This window comes from Mobula birostris, chromosome 21 (assembly GCF_030028105.1).
Source record: "Mobula birostris isolate sMobBir1 chromosome 21, sMobBir1.hap1, whole genome shotgun sequence".
Lineage (NCBI taxonomy): Eukaryota > Metazoa > Chordata > Chondrichthyes > Myliobatiformes > Myliobatidae > Mobula > Mobula birostris.
Genome location: NC_092390.1, coordinates 61590180 through 61612121, shown reverse-complemented (window position 1 = coordinate 61612121; position 21942 = coordinate 61590180). Strand labels below are relative to the sequence as shown.

The 21942-nt window shown below is 43.0% G+C and overlaps 1 protein-coding gene across 3 annotated transcripts in view; it reads right to left on the bottom strand.

Annotated features, from left to right (window-relative positions):
* Positions 1-21942, bottom strand: part of atrnl1b (attractin-like 1b) — a 1064590-nt gene that overhangs the window by 120738 nt on the left and 921910 nt on the right. The window contains exon 29 of one of the 3 annotated variants that reach the window (XM_072239598.1): positions 12513-12749. The exons of the other annotated variants lie outside the window; for them this stretch is intronic. Coding sequence (XP_072095699.1) covers positions 12721-12749 — 29 coding nt within the window. The 3' untranslated portion in view covers positions 12513-12720. Of the gene's footprint in view, positions 1-12512; positions 12750-21942 lie in introns of those variants that run through there. 3 annotated transcript variants of the gene reach the window in all.

Below are 21942 nucleotides of genomic sequence, written 5' to 3'. Positions count from 1 at the left end.
TAAGTTTTTCTAGTCTGTAACTGGACAAACGTGCACCAAGTCTTTCACGGCGAGATTCGACACCAAACATGTCGCAGCCATCAGCTGTCGCTTGGTCCAGACTGTCGGAGTGGGTGAAGAGGCTGTACATCAGTCGCTGTGATGTGCGTCAACCCTATCCCCCAATTTGCAGGTTTCAATGCTGCCTTGAATTGCCATGGTGGCTGGTGAGCCCCCCCCCGCCCCCCGCCACAGATCTGCTCACATAACCCAAAGTACAGTAGAACTACTCTACCGTGTCCATTTTTTTGTCCCGCATCCACTGCCTGCTGGTATTTGTGGCAAATCGTCTTAAGTTTGGTTACAATAATTGTCTTGGTCATATCGTCCAATTAGTGCGGGTAGTCCTTACCCAGAAATTCCGAATGCTCTGCTGTGAGGTATTGTTCTTTATAGCGGTCGAGGATGTTGTTGTATTTGGTTTAGCACAACTCCCAGTCCACGTTCTCCACTGCTTTGCTGACTTTGTAGTTGTTTGTAAATCGCAGAAGCAGCTTGACTTCATTGTCTGTCCAGACGAAGAAGTTTAGCCTGCTTTTTTCCAGCAGAGGTTTTCTTTGTATCCCTCGCAGATATTGTTGAAAACTTTCTTTCGCTGTTGTTGTAGATACTCCAATTTTTGACCAATGGAAACAGCATAAGGCCGCAGCGGAAACGGAAATAGAATACCGCCTCCTCTTAAAAAATTGCTGGTGAACACAGCAGGCAAGGCAGCATCTATAGGAAGAGGTACAGTCGATGTTTCGGACCAGGACCCTCCATCAGGACTAACTTAAAGAAGAGATAGTAAGAGATTTGAAAGTGGTAGGGGGAGGGAGAGATCTGAAATGATAGGAGAAGACAGGAGGGGAGGGGTGGATCTAAGAGCTGGAGAAGGGAGAGGATCATGGGACGGGAAGCCTGGGGAGAAAGAGAGGGGGGGAGGGGAGCCCAGAGGGTGGAGAGCAGTATATCTACTATAAGCCTACGGACTCTCACAGCTACCTGGAATATTCCTCTTCCCACCCTGTCTCTTGCAAAACTGCCATCCCCTTCTCGCAATTCCTCCGTCTCCACCGTATCCGCTCTCAGGATGAGGCTTTTCATTCCAGGACGAAGGAGATGTCCTCCTTTTTTAAAGAAAGAGGCTTCCCTTCCTCCACCATCAACTCTGCTCTCAAATGTATCTCTCCCATTTCACGCACATCTGCTCTCACTCCATCCTCCCGCCACCCCACTAGGAATAGGGTTCCCCTGGTCCTCATCTACCACCCCACCAGCCTCCGGGTCCAACATATAATTCTCCGTAACTTCTGCCACCTCCAACGGGATCCCACCACCAAGCACATCTTTCCCTCTCCCCTCCTTTCTGCTTTCCGCAATGATCGCTCCCTATGCGACTCCCTTGTCCATTCGTTCCCCCCCCCATCCCTTCCCGCCGATCTCCCTCTCGGCACTTATCCTTGTAAGCGAAACAAGTGCTACACATGCCCTTACACTTCCTCCCTCACCACCATTCAGTCTTCCAGGTGAGGCGACACTTCACTTGTGAGTCGGCTGGGTGATATACTGCATCCGGTGCTCCCGGTGCAGCCTTCTATATATTGGCGAGACCCGATGCAGGTTGGGAGACTGTTTCGCTGAACACCTACACTCTGTCCGCCAGAGAAAGCAAGATCTCCCAGTGGCAACACGTTTCAATTCCACGTCCCATTCCCATTCTGATATGTCTATCCATGGCCTCCCCTACTGTCAAGGTGAAGCCACACTCAGGTTGGAGGAACAACACCTTATATTCCGTCTGGGTAGCCTCCAACCTGATGGCATGAATATTGACTTCTCTAACTTCCGTTACTGCCCCTCTTCCACTTCACACCCCATCCCTTATTTATTTTATATATTTTAAAAATTTCCTTCCTTTTTTTTCTCTCTCTTTTTTCTCCCTCTGTCCCTCTCACTATAACTCCTTGCGTGCTTTCCACCCTCCGGGCTCCCCTCCCCCTTTCTCTTTCTCCCCAGGCTTCCCGTCCCATGATCCTCTCTCTTCTCCAGCTCTTAGATCCACCCCTCCCCTTCTGTTTTCTCCTATCATTTCAGATCTCCCCCTCTCCCTCCCACTTTCAAATCTCTTACCATCTCTTCTTTCAGTTAGTCCTGACAAAGGGTCCTGGCCCGAAACGTTTACTGTACCTCTTCCTATAGATGCTGCCTAGCCTGCTGCGTTCACCAGCATTTTTTGTATGTGTTGCTTGAATTTCCAGCATCTGCAGATTTCCTCGTGACCGCCTCCTCTTCGGTTGTTTTCTGTAGATGTGTCCTGCGCATGCCCAGTTGGAGGAGATTCGCCCAAATACTCATTTTAATGTGGACGGAGGTATCTTCAAAAATGCCTGGTGTGGACGCCTATTGTTTTTACGTGAAACTGGCGTTTTCAAAATTGTCCGGTCCAGTGGATGTAGCCTTAGTTAAAAGCGCGCAGAGAGCATACCTTCCCAATGGTCATGTGCACCACTTGCCTTAAACAAAGGGATAGAGAGAAAACCTCCCCTACATGTTCTCTGTACACCCAGGATATTTGAAATTGGACACCAGACAGCTGTCCAATGGGGAAAACAACTGCAGTTTCTAAACTAACCAATCATGATGGAAGTGACTTTTGACAATCAAAATAAGCCACGTCTCCACTGGACAGTATTGTACTATACGGCTTCTGCAAAAAAATAAACAAGTTTCATGACATATGCGAATGACGATAAACCTGATTTTGATATGGGTCTCTATGTGGACTAAGAGTGGGAATGGGGCACTGAGAGGGGAATCATGGATGAAAAAAAGGGAAGGGAGAGGGGAGTGAACCACCCTGCACCCCGGTACTCCTTCCTTGTTTCTTGCTCCACATCCCTCCAGTGGCTTTCCTCCCTCAAAATTCCCAACATTCTTTGCTCTCGCCAGATATACAAACTCGCTTCCTGCTCCATGTTGACAAATACATTATTGTGCAAAAGACTCAGAGATACTAGCTATATGTATATATATATATCCCTAAGACTTTTGCACAGTACTGTAAATAAATAACTAAATAATAATAAGAACATGAGTTGAAAGTTGTGGAATCAGTCCATCATTGTTGATGTGAGTGTAGTTATCCATACTGGTTCAGGCGGAGCCTGATGGTTGGAGAGTATATAGTGTTTCTGAACCATGTGGTGAGGAACCTAAGGCTTCTATAGGTCCTTCCCAAATACGGCAGTGAGATGAGTGCATGGCCTGGATGGTGGGGGTCCTAAATGTTGGATGCTGCTTTCTTGTGGTAGCGCTCCTTGTAGATGTGCTCAATGATAGGGAGGGTTTTTCCTGTGATGGACTGGGCTGTATCCACTACTTCTTGTAGACTTTTCTGTTCCTGGGCACTGGTGTTTCCATACCAGGCCTTGATGCAACCAGTCATGATGCTCCCTACTATGCATCTGTAGAAATTTATCAAAGTAGAGGTGTTGCCGTGCTTTCTTTGTAAAGGCACTTATGTGCTGATCCCAGAACATATCCTCTGAAACAATAACGCTAAGGAGCTTAATGTTACTGTCCCTCACCACCTAATGAGGACTGGCTCATGGACTGTCGGTTTCTTCCTCCTGGAACCAATAACCAGCTCTTTGGTTTTTCAGATGTTGAATGAGAGGTTCTTGGTGCAGCACCACTCAACCAGTTCTTCAATGTTCCTCCTATGAACTGGTTTGTCACATTTCATTCAGCCAACAGCAGTGATGTTGTCGGCAAACTTAAATATGGTATTGGAGCTGTGCTTAGCCTCACAGTCATAAGTATAGAGTAGAGCAAGAGGCTAAATAGACAACCTTGAGACAGATCACAACCAACCTTGCATCCAAAGGAAGTTGACAGCACAAATTGTGGAAACTGTGATTTCAATGAGATTGCAACATGTATTGCAGTCCCAGTCCTATAAATTCTAGGGTGGAACAGCTCTAGATGATCAGGATTGGCAACATTTGTAACTACCTATCTGATGCTTTCTGCCTGAGATGCTACTGCAGGTAAACTTTCAATGCACCTCTATGTATATGTACTTGTGCGTATGGCAGTGAACTCATTTTTGACTTCAAAATTCTTTAAGGCTGATGACCAGGACCATTCACCTCCCAGGCTCAAAAGTGACCTTGAAACTCTGGAGCAGCAGCTGTGCGATCAATATTTTGTGCAGTTCTAGATTCCAAGTCTTTGATAAACAGTTTTTCCACTTGTATTTAGGTCACAAGCAGTTCTACAGATATTACAGTAAATAGGTCTGGCTTCAGAAAGAGCTACAGATACTGGAAAACAAATGGTTTTCAGCTGTTGAAACCATTGCATATCACAACGCAATACAATTATCAAGGATGGGTTGGTTTTGCTCTTCATTATCCTCAATGCATGTTGCCTTCTTTGTACAACTGGCCTAATAGGTTAACTTCAATGGGTGCTACAGATAACAAAGTTGGTGAATGTTTCACGGAACAGAACGAGCTATCGCTCCGAAGGACTGTGAAGCATGTCTGGCTGGGGCTGGTGGAGGCATGGAATTAGCCGACCCAATCTATCATTAATCCTTACGGGTGTCCCTTAAAAAAATTGCAAGGGACTACAATTGGCATGAAGCAGGCAGCTTGTGACCAACTTGGAGAAGGAAAGGGAGTGATGAAAGGAATGAGGGAGACTTATAATGTTTCAATTTCACCATCAAATCAATTTGCCTTCAACCATTTATATTTTTTTCTGTATGGATGGAACAAGCTAGAGGACATATTTATGTGGATTTCAATATTTGCAGGCTTCCCAAAATAGCTGTCTCACAGCAGATTCTCTTAAATGTAAAAGTGATTGCCAGGTGTTTCTGTACAAAGACCCTCCACCAAAACATTAGGTTCACAAATGATTAATATCAGCACCAGTAGTTAAACATCCTTAAACAACAACAAAAAAATTAGGAATGTACTAATAGTCCAAAGACACTGATCTAAAGCAAGCCAACTGTAGCTGAAGCTGCTCTGAATTATTCCAAAAACTAGGTCGTTCCTAATCAACAAGGCCGTATTGTATTTTGAAACAGGTTGGCAAAGATATTGACAAAGCAATTACAGTGAAACAAAATATACAAAATACACAGGATACGAGAAAGAGAACAAAACAAAAAGTTGGAAGTGCTCAGCAGGACAGGCAAATGGAAAGAAGAGACATTGTTATCTTTTCACTTTTATAGAGCTTTGACAAGTGGCCAATCCAGGCATCAGAAGTTTGGAGAGGAGAGACTTCAATCAGGTCCATTGCCTGAACATAAAAGGCAGGAGCAGGTTACAGCAGCATAATAGAGCTCTGACAAGTGGCCAATCCGGACATCGGAAGTTTGGAGAGGAAGAGACCTCAATCAAGTCCACTGGCTGAGGATAAAAGGCAGGACCAGGCAATGGAAGCATAATAAAGCTTTGACCAGCGACCAATTGCTGTTTGGGATTGATTAGCAAGAACAAATTAAAGGAAGGCAGGGGCAAGCACAGAGGCCATTGTCTGAGTGGTGATCTCAAGGCTTTAGCTTCTCAAGGCTTCACTCAGAGAAAGCAAAGGAAAGAAAAGCTCAAGTTGTTTTTCCTTCTCTTCTTTATATCTGCTCAGCTAGGACAGTAGCAGTGCCAGGCAGGATAGTGAATTGCTCCTCTTATGGGATGTGAGTAGGCAAGGAGACCTCCAGTATCTCTGACGATTACAACTGCGAGAAGTGCATCCAGCTGCAGCTTCTAATAAATCACATTAGGGAGTAGGAGCTGGAACTGGATGAACTCCGGGTCATTCAGGAGGCAGAAGGGGTGATAGATAGGACATATAGAGAGGTAGTTACACCCAAGGTGCAGGACAAAGGAAACTGTATGACAGTCAGGAAGGGGGAAGGGGCTAAGGAGACAGTGCAAAGTACCCCAGTGGCCATCCCCATCGATGACGGGTATATCACTTTGAATACTGTCGGGCAGATAACCTAACAGAGAAAAGCCACAGTGGTGCAGTCTCTGGCACTGAGTCTGCCGCTGAGACTTAGAAGGGAAGGGGGGAGAAGAGGCACATTGTGGTGATAGGGAATTTGTTAGTTAGGGGAATGGGCAGGAAGCTCTATGGACAAGAATAAGATTTGCAGATGGTGACTTGCCTCTGAGGTGCCAGGGTCCAGGATATCCTTGGATCTAATCCTCAGCATTCCTAGGTGGGAGGGTGAACAGCCAGAAGTCGTGGTCCATGTCGATACCAATGATATGGGTAGCACAAGTGACAAGGTTCAGCCTAGGGAGTTCAAGGAGTTTGGTGCTAAGTTAAAGGGCAGGACCTCTAGGGTTGTGATCTCAGGGTTGCTACCCATGCCACGTGCAAATGAGGCTAGAACTAGGAAGATTATACAGCTTAATATGTGGTTATGGAGTTGGTGTAGGAGGAAGGGCATAAGATTTTTGGATCGTTGGCCTCTCTTCTAGGAAAGGTGGGACCCATACAGAAGGGACAGTTTGCACCTGAACTGCAGGTGGCTAATATCCCAGTGGGATATCAATGCTGCATGGTGGGGTTTAAACTAGAGTTGCAGAGGGATGGGAAACAGAGTGCCAGAACCATCACTGGTGAGTTTGTGGAGGGAGATGTTCGTAAAACAGCAAACAAAGTTAGGAATGAAAAGGTGGGACTAGTGTCCTGAGCTGTCTATATTTCAAAGACAGATAATAGTGCTGCAGTTGAAGTAGTTGTTTTACAAACAGAAGCAATGTGTAGTCAGGAGAGGCTGTTGGTAGGGCAGAATTGCAGTCAATACGCTCAGTTGCGACATAAAAGGTGGACAAAATTGAAATTGTATCTGAATGTGTGTAGTATATGGAATAAGGTAGGTGAACTTGCAGCACAGTTGCAGATTGGCAGCTGTGATGTTGTAGGCATCACTGAATCACGGCTGAAAGATTATAGCTGGGAGCTTAATACCCAAGGATACGTATTGTCTTGAAAAAATAGGCAAGAAGGTTGGTAAAAAATGAAATCAAATCAGAAAGAGGTGACATAGGTCCAGAAGGTGTTGAATTATTCTGGAATAGAGCTAAGGGACTGCAAGGGTGAAAAGACCTTGATGGAAGTTGTATACAGAACCCCAAATAGTAGTAAGGTTGTGGCCTACAAATTACAATGGGAGGTAGAAAATGCATCAATGCATGTAAAAAAGGCAATATTACAATAATCATGGGGACTTCAATATGCATGTAGATTGGGAAAATCAGGTTTGTGCTGGATTACAGGAGGGGGAATTTCTAGAGTGCCTACGAGATGACTTTTTAAAGCAGCTCACGGTTTAGCCCACCAGATGATCAACTAATCTGGATTGGGTGTGGTGCAATGAACCAGAATTGATTAGAGAGTTTAAGGTATAAGAACCCTTAGTGGAGAGTGATCATCATAAAATCGAATGCACCCTAAAATTTGAGAAGGAGAAGTTAAAGTCAGATGTATCAGTGGAGTAAAGGAAATTACAAAGGCACGAGAGGGGAGTTGGCTAGAAATGATTGGTAAAGAACACTAGCAGAGATGACGGCAGATCAGCAATGGGTGGAAATTCTGGAAGCAATTTGGAAGGCACAGGGTACATCCATAGAAACTACAGCACAGAAACAGGCCTTTTGGCCCTTCTTGGCTGTGCCGAACCATTTTCTGCCTAGTCCCACTGACCTACACACGGACCATATCCCTCCATACACCTCCCATCCATGTATCTGTCCAATTTATTCTTAAATGTTAAAAAAGAACCCGCATTTACCACCCCGTCTGGCAGCTCATTCCATACTCCCATCACTCTCTGTGTGAAGAAGTCCCCCCTAATGTTCCCTTTAAACTTTTCCCCCCTCACCCTTAACCCATGTCCTCTGGTTTTTTTCTCCCCTAGCCTCAATGGAAAAAGCCTGCTTGCATTCACTCTATCTATACCCATCATAATTTTATATACCTCTATCAAATCTCCCCTCATTCTTCTACGGTCCAGGGAATAAAGTCCCAACCTATTCAACCTTTCTCTGTAACTGGGTTTCTCAAGTCCCGGCAACATCCTTGTAAACCTTCTCTGCACTCTTTCAACCTTATTTATATCCTTCCTGTAATTTGGTGACCAAAACTGAACACAATACTCCAGATTCGGCCTCATCAATGCCTTATACAACCTCAACATACTATTCCAGCTCTTATACTCAATACTTTGATTAATAAAGGCCAATGTACCAAAAGCTCTCTTTACGACCCTATCTACCTATGACGCCACTTTTAGGGAATTTTGTATCTGTATTTCCAGATCCCTCTGTTCCACTGCACTCCTTAGTGCCTTACCATTAACCCTGTATGTTCTACGTTGGTTTGTCCTTCCATCGTGCAATACCTCACACTTGTCAATATTAAACTCCATCTGCCATTTTTCAGCCCATTTTTCCAGCTGGTCCAAGTCCCTCTGCAGGCTCTGAAAACCTTCCTCACTGTCTACTACACCTCCAACCTTTGTATCATCAGCAAACTTGCTGATCCAATTTACCACATTATCATCCAGATCATTGATATAGATGACAAATAACAATGGACCCAGCACTGATCCCTGTGGCACACCACTAGTCACAGGCCTCCACTCAGAGAAGCAATTCTCTACCACCAATCTCTGGCTTCTTCCATCGAGCCAATGTCTAATCCAATTTACCACCTCTCCATGTATACCTAGCAACTGAAGTCCATGTAAACAATATCCACTGCCTTCCCTTCATCCACTTTCCTGGTAACCTCCTCGAAAAACTCCAATAGATTGGTCAAACATGACCTACCACGCACAAAGCCATGTTGACTCTCCCTAATAAGTCCCAGTCTATCCAAATGCTTGTAGATTCTTTCTCTTAGTACTCCCTCCAATAACTTACCTACTACCGACGTTAAACTTACTGGCCTATAATTTCCTGGATTACTTTTCGATCCTCTTTTAAACAATGGAACAACATGAGCCACTCTCCAATCCTCCAGCACCTCACCTGTAGACAGCGACATTTTAAATATTTCAGCCAGGGCCCCTGCAATTTCAACACTAATCTCCTTCAAGGTCCGAGGGAACACCCTGTCAGGTCCCGTTGATTTATCCACTTTAATTTTCCTCAAGACAGCAAGGATCTCCTCCTTTTCGATCTGTACAGTTTCCATGATCTCACTACTTGTTTCCCTTAATTCCATAGACTTCATGCCAGTTTCCTTAGTAAACACAGATGCAAAAAACCTATTTAAGATCTCCTCCATTTCCTTTGGTTCCGCACATAGCCGACCACTCTGATCTTCAAGAGGACCAATTTTATCCCTTACAATCCTTTTGCTCTTAATATACCTGTAAAAGCTCTTTGGATTATCCTTATCCCAAGAGGAAGAAGTACTCTAAAAGAAAGATGACACAACCGTGGCTGACAAGAGAAGTCAAGGCCAACATAAAGGCCAAAGAGAGGGCACATATAAAGCAAAAATTAGTGGGACATTAGGGGCTTGGGATGCTTTTCAAAACTAACAGAAGGCAACTAAGAAGTCATTAAGAAGGTAAAGTTGGAATATGAAAGTACGCTAGCCAACAATATTAAAGATAATGCCAAAAGTTTCTTCAGATACATAAAGTGTAAAAGAGAGGCGAGAATGGATATTGGACCACTGGAAAACAATGCTGGACAGAGGTAATAGTGGGGGACAACGAAATAGCAGACAAACTGAATAAGTGCTTTGCATCAGCCTTCACTGTGGAAGACACTAGCACTATGGTAGAAGTTTGTGAACATGAAGTATGTGGAGTTACCATAATTAGAAAGAAGGTTCTTGGGAAACTGAAAAGTCTGAAGGTGGATAAGTCACCTGGACCAGATGGTACACACCCCAGAGCTCTGAAAGAGATGGTTGAAGAAATTTTAGAGGTATTAGTAATGATCTTTCGAGAATCACTAGATTCTGGAATGGTTCTGGAAGAATGGAAAATTGCAAATGTCACTCCACTCTTCAAGAAGGGAGAGAGGCAAAAGAAAGAAAACTATAGGCCAGTTAGTTAGACCTCAGTGGCTGGGAAGACGTCGGAGTTGATTATTAAGGATGAGGCCTCAGGGTACCTGGAGGCACATGATAAAATAGGCCATAGGCCGCATTGTTTTCTCAAGGGAAAATCTTGCCTGACAAATCTATTCAAATTCTTTGAAGAAATACCAAGTTGGACAGACAAAGGAGAATTGGTTGATGTTGCGTACTTGGATTTTCAGAAGGCCTTTGAAACGGTGCCACACATGAAGCTGCTTAACAAGCTATGAGCCTATGGTATTACAGAAGAGATTCTAGCATGGATAAAGCAGTGGCTGATTGGCAGGAAGCAAAGAATGGGAATAAGGGGTGCCTTTTCTGGCTGGCTGCTGGTGACTAGTGGTGTTTCACAGAGGTGTGGTTGGGACGGGTTTGTTTTACTTTATATGTCAATGATTTGGATAATGGAATTGATGACTTTGTTACAATGCTTGCAGACAATATGAAGATAGGTGAAGGGGCAGATAGTTCTGAGGAAGTAGAGAGGCTGCAGAAGGACATGGGGGGACTTTGGGGTTCTAGCATTTAACTGTTATTCATTCTTTGAGGCGCTCTGTCTTTATGGATGGTTGCGAAGAAAAAGCATTTTAGGATGTATACATATCTCTGACATTAAATGTATCTTTGAAACAGACTAGGAGAATGGGTAAAGAAAAGGCAGATGGAATACAGTGTCAAAAGATGTATGGTCATACACTTTGTTAAAAGAAATGGAAGGGTTGACTATTTTTCTCAGTAGAGAGAAAATACAAAAATCTGAGGTGCAAAGGGACTTAGGGGTCCTTCTGCAGGACTCCCTTAAGGTTAATTTGCAGGTTGACTCTGTGGTGAGAAAGGCAAATGCAATGTTCGCATTCATCTCAAGAGGACTAGACTATAAAAGGATGTAATGTTGAGACTTTATGAAGCACTGGTAACGCCTCACTTGGAGTATTGTGAGCTGTTTTGAGCCCCCTATCTTAGAAAGGGTTCAAAGGAGATTCATAAAAATGATTCCAGGATTGAATGGCTTGTCAGATGAAGAGCGTTTGGTGACACAGCCATAGAGTAGAGGGGTGTCCTTTTAAACGGAGATGAGAAGCAATTTCTTTAGCTAGAGATTGGTAAATCTGTGGAATTATTTGCCACAGGCAGCTGTAGAGTCCATGTCTTTATGTATATTTAAGACAGAGGTTGATAGATTCTTGATTGGGCAGGGCATGGAGGGATACGGGGAGAAGGCAGGAGATTGGAGCTGAGAGGAAGATTGGATCAGCCATGATGAAATGGCAGAGTAAACTCAAGTGGGCCAAATGGCCTAATTCTCTTCCGATATCTTATGGTCTTGTTATATTTCATCAGATTTTGCTCTAGATGTTACAAGTTTTCAAATTGCAGGAAGTCAGAGACAATGGGGAGGGAAGAAAAGAGCAAAAAATTACATCTGCGACAGAGTGCAGGCAGGAATGATTAAAGATAAAGATAAAGACTAGCTTTATTTGTCACATGGATATTGAAATGCATTATTATACATCAACAAACAACACAGTTCAAGGATTGAGTAGAGGGCAGCCCGGAAACGTTACTATGATTCCATCACCAACATACCATGCCCACAACACATTAATCCTAATCCTAACCATACACCTTTAGAATGTGGGAGGAAATCAGAGCACCCTGAGAAACCCACAGAGTCATGTGGAGAATGTACAGACCCCTTCTGGACAGTGCTGGGAATCGAACGCTGATCGCTGGTGCAGTAAAGTGTTGTGCTAATTGCTGCGGTACCAACAGATGAAGCTGGAAGGTAGTGCAACATGCTGTAGCGGGCTTGTATCTTCTTCTGTCATTTAATCTCTGAGGCTTTCCAACCTGTCATAGACTTTCCCTTTTGTTCTTCCCTACACCTCCCCCCACCATCCCTGTCCCACATCCCCCAAAGCTGTTACATCTTTAAATTTTTCCCACAAACATTGACCTGAAATGTAATGTTACTTCACTCATCACAGATGCTTTATAAAGAAAGTCAATCTAATTGAATTGTTTTATGAAATGCTATGTGGAATTCAGTAAATTATATGCAGATGAATGTGGCTTTGCCAAATATTGATCTTCCTATTGACTGATTGCTTCAATAAACTGTATAAATTATTATTTGATGTTAAAATGTCAAAGTAACAAATGGCTGGTTGCTTAATCAAACAATATATAGTATTCAATAAAATGATTTGAAGGTATAGCAGAATAACCACAGCTCCTTGTTATTTTAGAATCTTTATTATAGGCCAACCTACTTACAAATATACATTCTGTAAGTCAAGAAGAAATCAACACATTGCAAAAAATTCTTCTTGGAAAGCAAAGCCGTATTAAGACTCATTTCAATTCATCTTTTTGTTATGCATTATTAATTCCCTGGCAAGTATCTTTTCACAGTGTCAGTAATTCAATCCCCCTGAATGCAGAGCTAGCAAACCAAGATTAGGCAATGTTTTCTACACAAAATAGAGCTCTGCACTGCTACATTGTAGAAAATATGCCATTATAAGGAAACAGGGATTTAGTCTAATTTTGGTTTGTCACAGTGATAGGTTAAAACCTTACCCTGGGGTTTTCTTTTTCTGAAATAGAAAGAGAATTGGAAGTTAGAAATGCATCCCAGGCTTTTAAGCAATAAAAGATGATATTCAAAATGTGTGAGATTTTATCTGTGGTTCTCCTGGCAGGAACCAGATTCCTTGACAGAAGCAGAAGGGGCTGTGGTGATGAAGTAGCCACTAACACTCTACTGTTCAAACCAGAGAAGGTTCCTTATGGATACCTTGACAGCATAGCAGTAAAATTATTGAATAAGCAACCCAGAGACTAGACCCAAGGATCATAGTCAAATCCCCCCATTATAGATGTGAAATATGATAATCTGGAATTTTAAAAATTATTGGATGTTAGCAATGGCAAATGCTAAACTATAGATTGTCTGAAAAAAATCCGTCTAACATTAGGCTCTGAAGCATAAAGCAGGACTCTAAGTGATCCAATAATTAGACTTAAATACCCTCAAAAATATATCCAGCAATATATCCAGTTTTCAATTTTTTATCAAAAAGTTCCAGATGGTTGTGGTGGTTTTCTTCCAAGTCGTCAGTAAATACAATCATTCGGCCACTGTTTTCAACAAGAGGAAAGTCCTTGTTCTGACCAGGTCTTCCTGCCCCAAATGATCCTGCATGATCTACTCCCCTTTTTGCTTCCCTATTAAGCAGCAAGTAGTAGAACCAAACATCACATTTTAAAAGTTTTAAACATTTAAAGAAAGAAAAGTAAAAAAAAAACAATTACAGAAGCAAGCATACAGTTTAAAAAAATTAAAGAACATATTTCAAAGCATAGTGGAAGCCTGGAATATTTATCTTAAGAAATTACAATCCACATAATTAATATTAATATTTTTAGGTCCAGGGAAATTATCAAAGAAACATGGTTGTGTTTGCAAGGAAAAAATCTGAAAAAAGTAATGGATATGGCCCAGTACATCACAGGTAAAGTGCTCCCCACTTTTGAGCACATCTACACAAAGCATTGTCACAGGGTCAGTGACCCCACCATCCAGGTGTCATGGTCCAGTCCATGAAATCTGCATTCCAGTTCACGGTCCAGTCCATGTTCCTTATTTCAGGTTTTCCGGTTTTCCCCAGTTTCTATTGAGGCAGCCGATTCTTGTTTGCGCTGGCTTCATAAATAGCTTCAGGGTTGAGCCTCTGGTTGTGGTGGCTGAAGTGATTTGGGTGATTGAGTATGTGTGTTGGAAGCAGTGGGTTGAGATGGCTGACTGGAAAATGGTGGAGAGGGAGAACATCAAGGGGAGAGCCAAGCTGTTGAAGGAAGTTTTCGGTGGGTGTGGAAATGAATTAGAGATGGAGGTTGGTGGGCAAAGAGGAATGGAATGGAAAGAGGAAGAAAAGAAAGCAGAGGTATGGGATATCAAACTCTGAGGAGTTAGTGGATGATCAAAACAGGACAGCAAAACAATGCAAAGAAGATGAGATTAAAGCAATTATAAAACTAAGTGAAGATGGAGTGTCTTTTGGTGATTGGAACCTGATTTGTTTGATGAAAATGCTCAACAAAATTATAGGTGAGATTAAAGAGCAAAGATTTTATGAAATGGATGGCTATTAGTGATTTGTTGGGATAGTGCTCAGCAAGGTAAAGTGATAAGATTAAATAGATGGCAAAGAAGTACAATGCTCAATACCCAACAATAGAAAGTGGACTAGAGTTATTTTGGGGATACCAACAAAAGTTACTATGGATGAGATTAAACAGAACATAAAAGGAGCAAAAATTGAGGCCAAATGTTTGAAAGTTACAGGAAATGGGAAAAAGTGATAGTTTATTGGTAATGATTAACTTTGATAAAGAGAGATTGCTGACTAATGTTTACTTAGGGTATATGTGTTATGTGGTTAGAATATATATACCAGTGGTCCCCAGCTGCCAAGCATGTTGGCTGCAAAGCATGCGCTACCGGGCTGCAAGGAAACGATATGATTTAGCAATATGAGTCAGCTGCACCTTTCCACATTCCTTGTCACGCCCACTGTTGAGCCATAATGCACGCGAGGTCATTACCCGTGTGTCATCCATGTCAGCGCGGGAAGGAGATCAACTCCTCGAGCTTGCAAATGACGGCAGGCTGAAAAGTGTGTTTGACATAACATCTCTGCCGACATTCCAGATCAAAGTCAAGGCTAAATATCCTGAGATACACGGAAGAACTGAAAACGTTGCTTCCATTTCCAACATATCTCTGCAATCAATGCGGAATACGCAATCACCTCTGATCTGGGCTGACAATTACGTGCTGGGCGGCACCTAATTAATTAGCATGTTTATTTCAGCTTTTTTCTTAAAGATGTGCTGTGTGCCTCCCGGCTACCGCTGTATTCTCCACGAATCAGTATCTGTCCGCGGCCTGGGGGTTAGGGTGGTGGGATACTGGGGTGTCATCTCATCATCCATCAGGGCAGGCAGATCATCTTCTCCTATCTCTGCCTGCCTCGATGTCGAAGGTCGAGGTTCGTCGTCTGCTGTGGCTGATGTGGAAGGCTTGCTTGACTGCTGAGCCTCGCGTATTTTTCTATCATACAGTTCTTTGTAAGGACTCAAACCATCTTGCAAATATGCCCGAAAGCGACGTACCCTCTCAAAATTAAAGTCGTACTTTATCATTACTCATTCGGTTTCAACTGTTATCCTTTCCTCTTCCAATGGCATCAGCTTTTCATCTATCAGTTCTTGGTCATGGGATACCATAACCTCTTCAACATCATCTTCGTCAACTTCCACAAGCCAAACTCACTTTGTCCTTACTTCGTTCACCACAATCAAAACGCTTAATTATGTCTAGTTTTCCGCTAAGTGCAACACCCTTACGAGCTCTTTTAGGCTTTTCCGATACCTTAGAACTCATCCTGCAAATGGCTGCTTACAGGCACGTGTTTAAGCAATGCCAGCGAGAATGCAGTTCTGAATCCAGGGGAGACCGGTTGCTCTGGGCGCACGCTGCCTTTTGTCGCGCGCTGATTTTTTTTTCTGCGCGCTGCCTTTCTTTATAACAGTGATAACACCTGTTAGCGAAAACAGGTAACTAATGTAGGTCTTTCGTAACAGTGAGGTTTCGTAAAGCGAATGTTTGAAAAGCGGGGGACACCTGTAATGCAACTACACGAAAACATGACAAAATTAGGGAAGAATAGCAGTTTGCGGCATTATCTAATGAGCGCATTAAGCATTCACGAGGAATTGCAACTACAGAGTGATGCTAATAGAAAAATGCAGGCTGAACTGGATTGTCTAAAGTAGAGAACTCCAGGACATATTTCGTTGGAACACCACAAGTCTAGCAGGTGGTGGTAATGCACTGAAAAACTGGTTGTCAACCGCCATAAAACAAAAATGAAGAAAAAGAAGAAGCCGCCTCTGGTTGCTGGGTTGTTCCTGTCCATATCCCTTGTCTGAATCCCTTCCCTTCCTTCTGTTGCCTCGTCTGTAATCCCCGCCCGCACTGCTGTCAAGTTCAATCGCCGGAGCAAGATAGGGAACTGTCTATCATTGTTTTGAACTATCTCTGCGTCCATGCCTTCGCTAGGTAGGTCCGGCCGTTTGCCACTACCTAGTGTTGGGATCTGTCTTTGTATCCTCACCTTCGCTAGGTAGGTCTGGCTTTTTGCCGCTAACTAGTGTTGGGAACCATCTGAATCCACACCTTCGTTAGGTAGGTCTGGCCATTTGCCGCTACCTAATGTTGGGAACCGTCTGTGTCCACGCCTTCACTAGGTAGGTCAGGCCATCTGCCGCTACCTTGTGTTGTGAATTGTCTCATTTGTGTGATGAGTCCCGGCCCTACGTCCTGTACCCAAGGATGGGTCCTGGCTCTGTGTTCTGTGTATGAGTCCCGGCTCTACGTCCTGTTTCCAAGGAGGGGTCCCGGCTCTGTTTTCCATGTTCCTGTCTCTCCCTCAACCAAGGCTCTGCGTTCCTGTCTCTCCCTCGACCTAGTCAAGGCTTCGGGATCTCATCTAGTCCTAGCTATGATCCAAGAACCTTGTCCTGTCCAAGCCATGGCTTTGTGTTCTCATCTTGTCCATGTGTCTCGCCCAGCCCAGGAGTACCTTGCCCAGCCCGGTGCTGGGGTTTCCTTGTCTTGTCCAGGAGTCTCTCGTCAGTCCTGTTGCCTATCCTCGTCCTGTAGCCACGTCTTGCCCTCGCCTAGTTCTGGAGTCTGAGCCCGAGTCAAGTCCCAGGTTCTGGGTCCTTGCCCAGTCTCTGACTTGGAGTCCAAGCCCAGGCTCCTAGTTCCAAGTTCCATGTCCTGGTTCCACTATCCTAGTCAAGTCCTGTATCCTTGTCTCGTCCAGGGCCTGTGTCATGTCCAGCATCCTTTCTTCCCCACTCCCCTTGCTTTCTTGACTATCTAGTCCTATTCTTTGTATTTCAGTGTCTGTGTCTTGCATTTGGGTCCACCCACTCCATATGATACCAGGTCATGCTCTCTTCTCGTTGCTGCCATCAGGAAGAAGGTACAGGAGCATCAGGACTCAATTCACTAGGTTCAGAAACAGTTACTACCTGTCAACCATCAGGGTTTTGAACCAAAGGGGATAACTTCACTTAACTTTGCTCGCCCCACCACCGAAACGTTCTCACAACCTATGGACTAACTTTCAAGGAATCTTCATCTCATATTTTCAATATTTATTATTTATTTATTAATTATTATTTCTTTTTGTATTTGCATAGTTTGTTGTCTTTTGCACTCTGGTTGATTCCCCAAGTTGTTGTGGTCTATCATTTGGTCTATTATGGTTATTATTCTATTATGGATTCACTGAGTATGTCTGCAAGAAAATTAATCTCAGGGTTGTATATGGTGACAAACATATAATTTGAAAATGAATTTAGTTTGAACTTTGAAATATGTTATTTCTACAAAATGGTAGCTTCTGTAATGCAGAAAATAGAGCAAAATAGAGCATAGCAGGATGTCATAAGAATAATATAATATTGACCAGATAATCTTCATTTATATATTCATTTCGATGTAAGGGTAGACAGTACCTGGCCAAAATGGAAATCTTTAAAGCAATACAAAAGAAATTTCAGCTCAAGGTGCATGAAGGGGCACTTAAAAGAGTAGGAGGTAAATTCAGTTTATTCTCTTCGGAAAAGCAATATTTCTGTCAATGTGGCTCCCATTAAGATCTGCACTGTTGCATCTATCTAGATTCTTGGCCTCCAATTTCTGGAAGCCCAATTTGAACTGGAACATTCTGACAGACGTAAGAATCCTATCAATCAAGTGACAATCAACATAATGAATAAACAAAAATTGCAGCTTACTATATGATAGAAGCTTATTTGTAGCCTCTGTATTGTATATTGCTTTTTGTTTATCATAAGAATTCCCACTTAAAAATTAGCCGCTTAATTCTGCATATTAAGACTGCAACTTTCCACTTAGCATAAAGGAACTCCAGACAGTAATGCTAGGCTCTCTACATTTGACTATGCCTCTACCTAGTCTACAACTTGGTGTCAGACATCCTGCACACTTGTGACTGTAGTTTTACCATTACTCCTAATCACTGATTTTTTTTTTTCACCGATGTTAAGCATGTAGGATTTCTGCTCCAGTGTAGTGTATTTTTGATTTGAGGTATACAGACAGATATAACTAGAAGGAAAGATGTTGTACAGGAGTGAAACTGTAGCTGTGTTTTCCAGTGCATACACAGGAAGATGGTAATTATACAGTAATTTTTCATCAATAAGGGGATTTTGGAATGAATTACAATTTAATGTTCATCTTATAAAAATAATATTGAGTGGACTTAGTCATGAAATCACTAAGTATGATGGATTATGAAACTCACTACTTAAGCAGTGTGGATCAATCATCTCACCCCAGGCCCAGTAACCAGGAAGTACCACTTCTATTTTATTTTAGCTGTAAAGGGCTTCTTGAAATCCAGACAGCTAGGGGTGGGAAGGCAATAGAGAAAGGATTTGTTACTTGTATATTAGCAGAATAAGAGGAAGTCAGCACACAAGTCTACTATCTGAATGCACTTGTCGATCTGGAGCCAAAAATGTGAAACCATTGAAAAGTGGAAGTCTCGTTGCATGTGAGTTTCACTTTGGGGGATTGACAGTGAGAGCAGGGGCCACTGAAATGGGCAAGTCTCATTATGCTTAAGTTTCACTTAAGCCAATAAAAAGAAGTTTAAATGGAGCCACCATTGCAAGAGCAGCCATTGTTGAAGAGGACGATTAGAATGGGGAATTGAGACTTCGGCTCAAACGGCTTCGGCAAGAAAAGGCAGAGACAAAGGTGAATTTCAGTTAGGTTGCTCTTTCTTCCTTTGTTATTGCACAGGTAAAACAGAGAGAATGGAACCCAGGGCATTAATGTAGTCCACCTACAGGATGTGGGAAGGCAGAAAGACCACCAAATTCCCTAATGACTACACCTTCATGAAATTCATCTGGCTGCAGCTCCTTTCAGACCACATTTGGGAACGAAACTGGAGCTGGATGACCTATGGATGATTGAGAAGAATGAGGAATTGATAGGTAGGATCTACAGAGAGGCAGTCACGCTGAAGGAGGTAGCTGGGTGACTGTCAGGTGAGAGAAGGGGAAAGATAACAGTGTGGAGTAATCCTGTGACCATTCCCTTCAATAACAAATATACTGCTTTGCATATGGTTGATAGGGACAACCCAACAGGGAAAGCCGCATTGACCAGGTCTCTGGTACTGAGTTTGGCTCTGTGGCTCAGGGGGGAAGAGGAGAGCAGTGGTGATAAAGGCCTAGATAAGAGATTGTATGGAAGTGAAAGTGACTCCTGGAGGGGAAGTTGCGTCCCAGGTGCGAGGAACAGAGATGTTTTAGATCGAGTCCACAGCATACTTACGGGGGAGTGGAGCAGCCAGAGATTATGGTACATATTAGTACTAATGACATACTAGGAAAAGGGATAATGTTCTATACGGAGCTAGGAAGGAAGCTAAAGTGCAGGGCCTTAAGGGTAGCAACCTCAGGCATGCATTAGGGAGGGTAAGAATATGATGACATAGCAGATTAATGTGGGTCTGACTGAGGAGTTGGTGCTGGAGGTGATTTCTGATTTGTGGATCACTGGGATTTCTTTCGAGGAAGGTATAACCTGTAGAAAAGGGATGGGTTACATCTGAACTCAAGAGGTACCTCTGTCCTCTGGGCAGGTTTGCTAGACCTGCTGGGGATGGCAGAGGTCCAGATGATGGGGAAGTTGGAGTAAAGGTAGATGCAGTGTGTAGACAGATTGTGAGGAAGAATAGGCAGTAGATAGGGCACGGATGCAGTAGTTGGTTGGATTGAAATGCGTCTACTTTAATGTGAAAGTGTCAGGAACAAGGGTAATGAACTTAAAGCATGGATCAGTAGTTGGAGCTGTGACATTTTGGCCATTACAGAGACTTGACTGCCACAAGGGCAGGAATGACTGCTAGATCTTCCAGGTTTATGTTTCAAAAGGGACACGAAGGGAGGTAAAAGGAGTGGGAGAGTAGCACTGCTAATCAGGGATAGCATCACAGCTACAAAATCAGAAGAATAAGAATCGGATTTATTATCACCGGCATGTGTCATGCAATTTGTTAACTTAGCAGCAGCAGTTCAATAGAATACATACTACAGAAAAAATAATAAAGAAATAAGGAAATCAATTATAGTATATGTATATTGAATAGATTAAAAATCGTGCAAAAACAAATAATATAAATTTAAAAAGTGAGGTAGTGTTCAAGAGTGCAATGTCCATTTAGGAATCAAATAGCAGAGGGGGCTGCCATCCGAGAAGAGAGGGACTATCTGCTGCAGGGATTCACAACTTTTTTATGCCATGGACCCCTACTATTCACTGAGGGATCCATGGAGTGAAGGTTGTGAACCTCTGGCCTGCTGGGGTCAATGAGTGGAAGTCAAGAACAGGAAGGGAGCAATCACTGTCTTGGGGAGTATTCTAGAGGTGTCCCCATAGCAATCAGGATTACTGAGAAGCAGATTAGTAGGTAGATTTTGGAAAGGTGTTAAAATAATGGGTCTTTATCATGGGTGACTTCAATTTCCCTAATATTGATAGGCACATCTTTAGGGCAAAGTGGTTTAAATGGTCAGAATTTGTGTACAGGTAGGATTGTTGTTCACAATATGTGGACAATTCGACAAGAGGAGAGGCCATACTGGATTTGGTACTAGGCAACAAACCTGGTCAGGTGCTAAATCTCTTGGTAGGTGAGCATTTTGGAGACAGCGACCACAAGTTCCTGAACTGTAGTATAGCCTTGGACAAGGACAGGAGCAGATGGTAAGGGAAAGTATTCAACTGGGGGAGGGCTATTTATGGTGTTATTACACAAGAATTTGGGAGCATAAATTGGGAACATATTCTTTAGAAAATGTGGAGATTAATTAGGTAGAATGTGCATGGCATTTTAGATATGATTAGGCCCCAAAGCATTCAACACTTACATTAAGAACAGGAGGATGACTGGAGTGCAGGAGGGACTAATCAGGGGTATAAGAGGAAATGTGCCAGGGGTCAGAGGAGGTCACGAGAGGTCTTCTGGTAAGATGGTGGCTTGCTCAGACATAGCAGCTTGTATGGTGTCAACCAAAGGTGTTATTGACTTTATTAAATGTATTACAGTTGCAGGAGCCTGCAGGACATTAAGAACGTAACGTCCTGCAGCTCTACCCCATTAGCAAGTTGCCTATTGGCAGAGAAAATGAAGGAGCTGAACAGTGCAAATCGTGATACTGCCTGTGCCAGGGAAGGGATTGCTGCACAATTGGCAAGGGTATTTGTTTCTCACTGGCCACAGGAGTAGTACCAGAAGATTGCAGGATTACAAATGTTATTCCTTTGCTGAAGAGAGGTAATACAATGATCCTGGGAATTACAGATCAGTCAGTCTTATCAGTGGCGAACAAACTATTGGGGAGGATTCCTACAGACAGGATTCACAAGCATTTGGAGAAACATAATTTGATCAGGGATAGTCAGTATGGTTGTGTGAGGGGCAAGGTCAATCTTGGGAGAATTTGTGGAATTCATTGCCACTGACAGTCATAGAGGCCAAGTCATAGAGGTTGATAGGTACTTAATCGATAAGGGCATCAAATATTACAGGGAGAAGGCAGGAGAATAGGATTGAGAAGGATAATAAATCAGTCATCGAACATAGAACATAGAATAGTACAGCACAT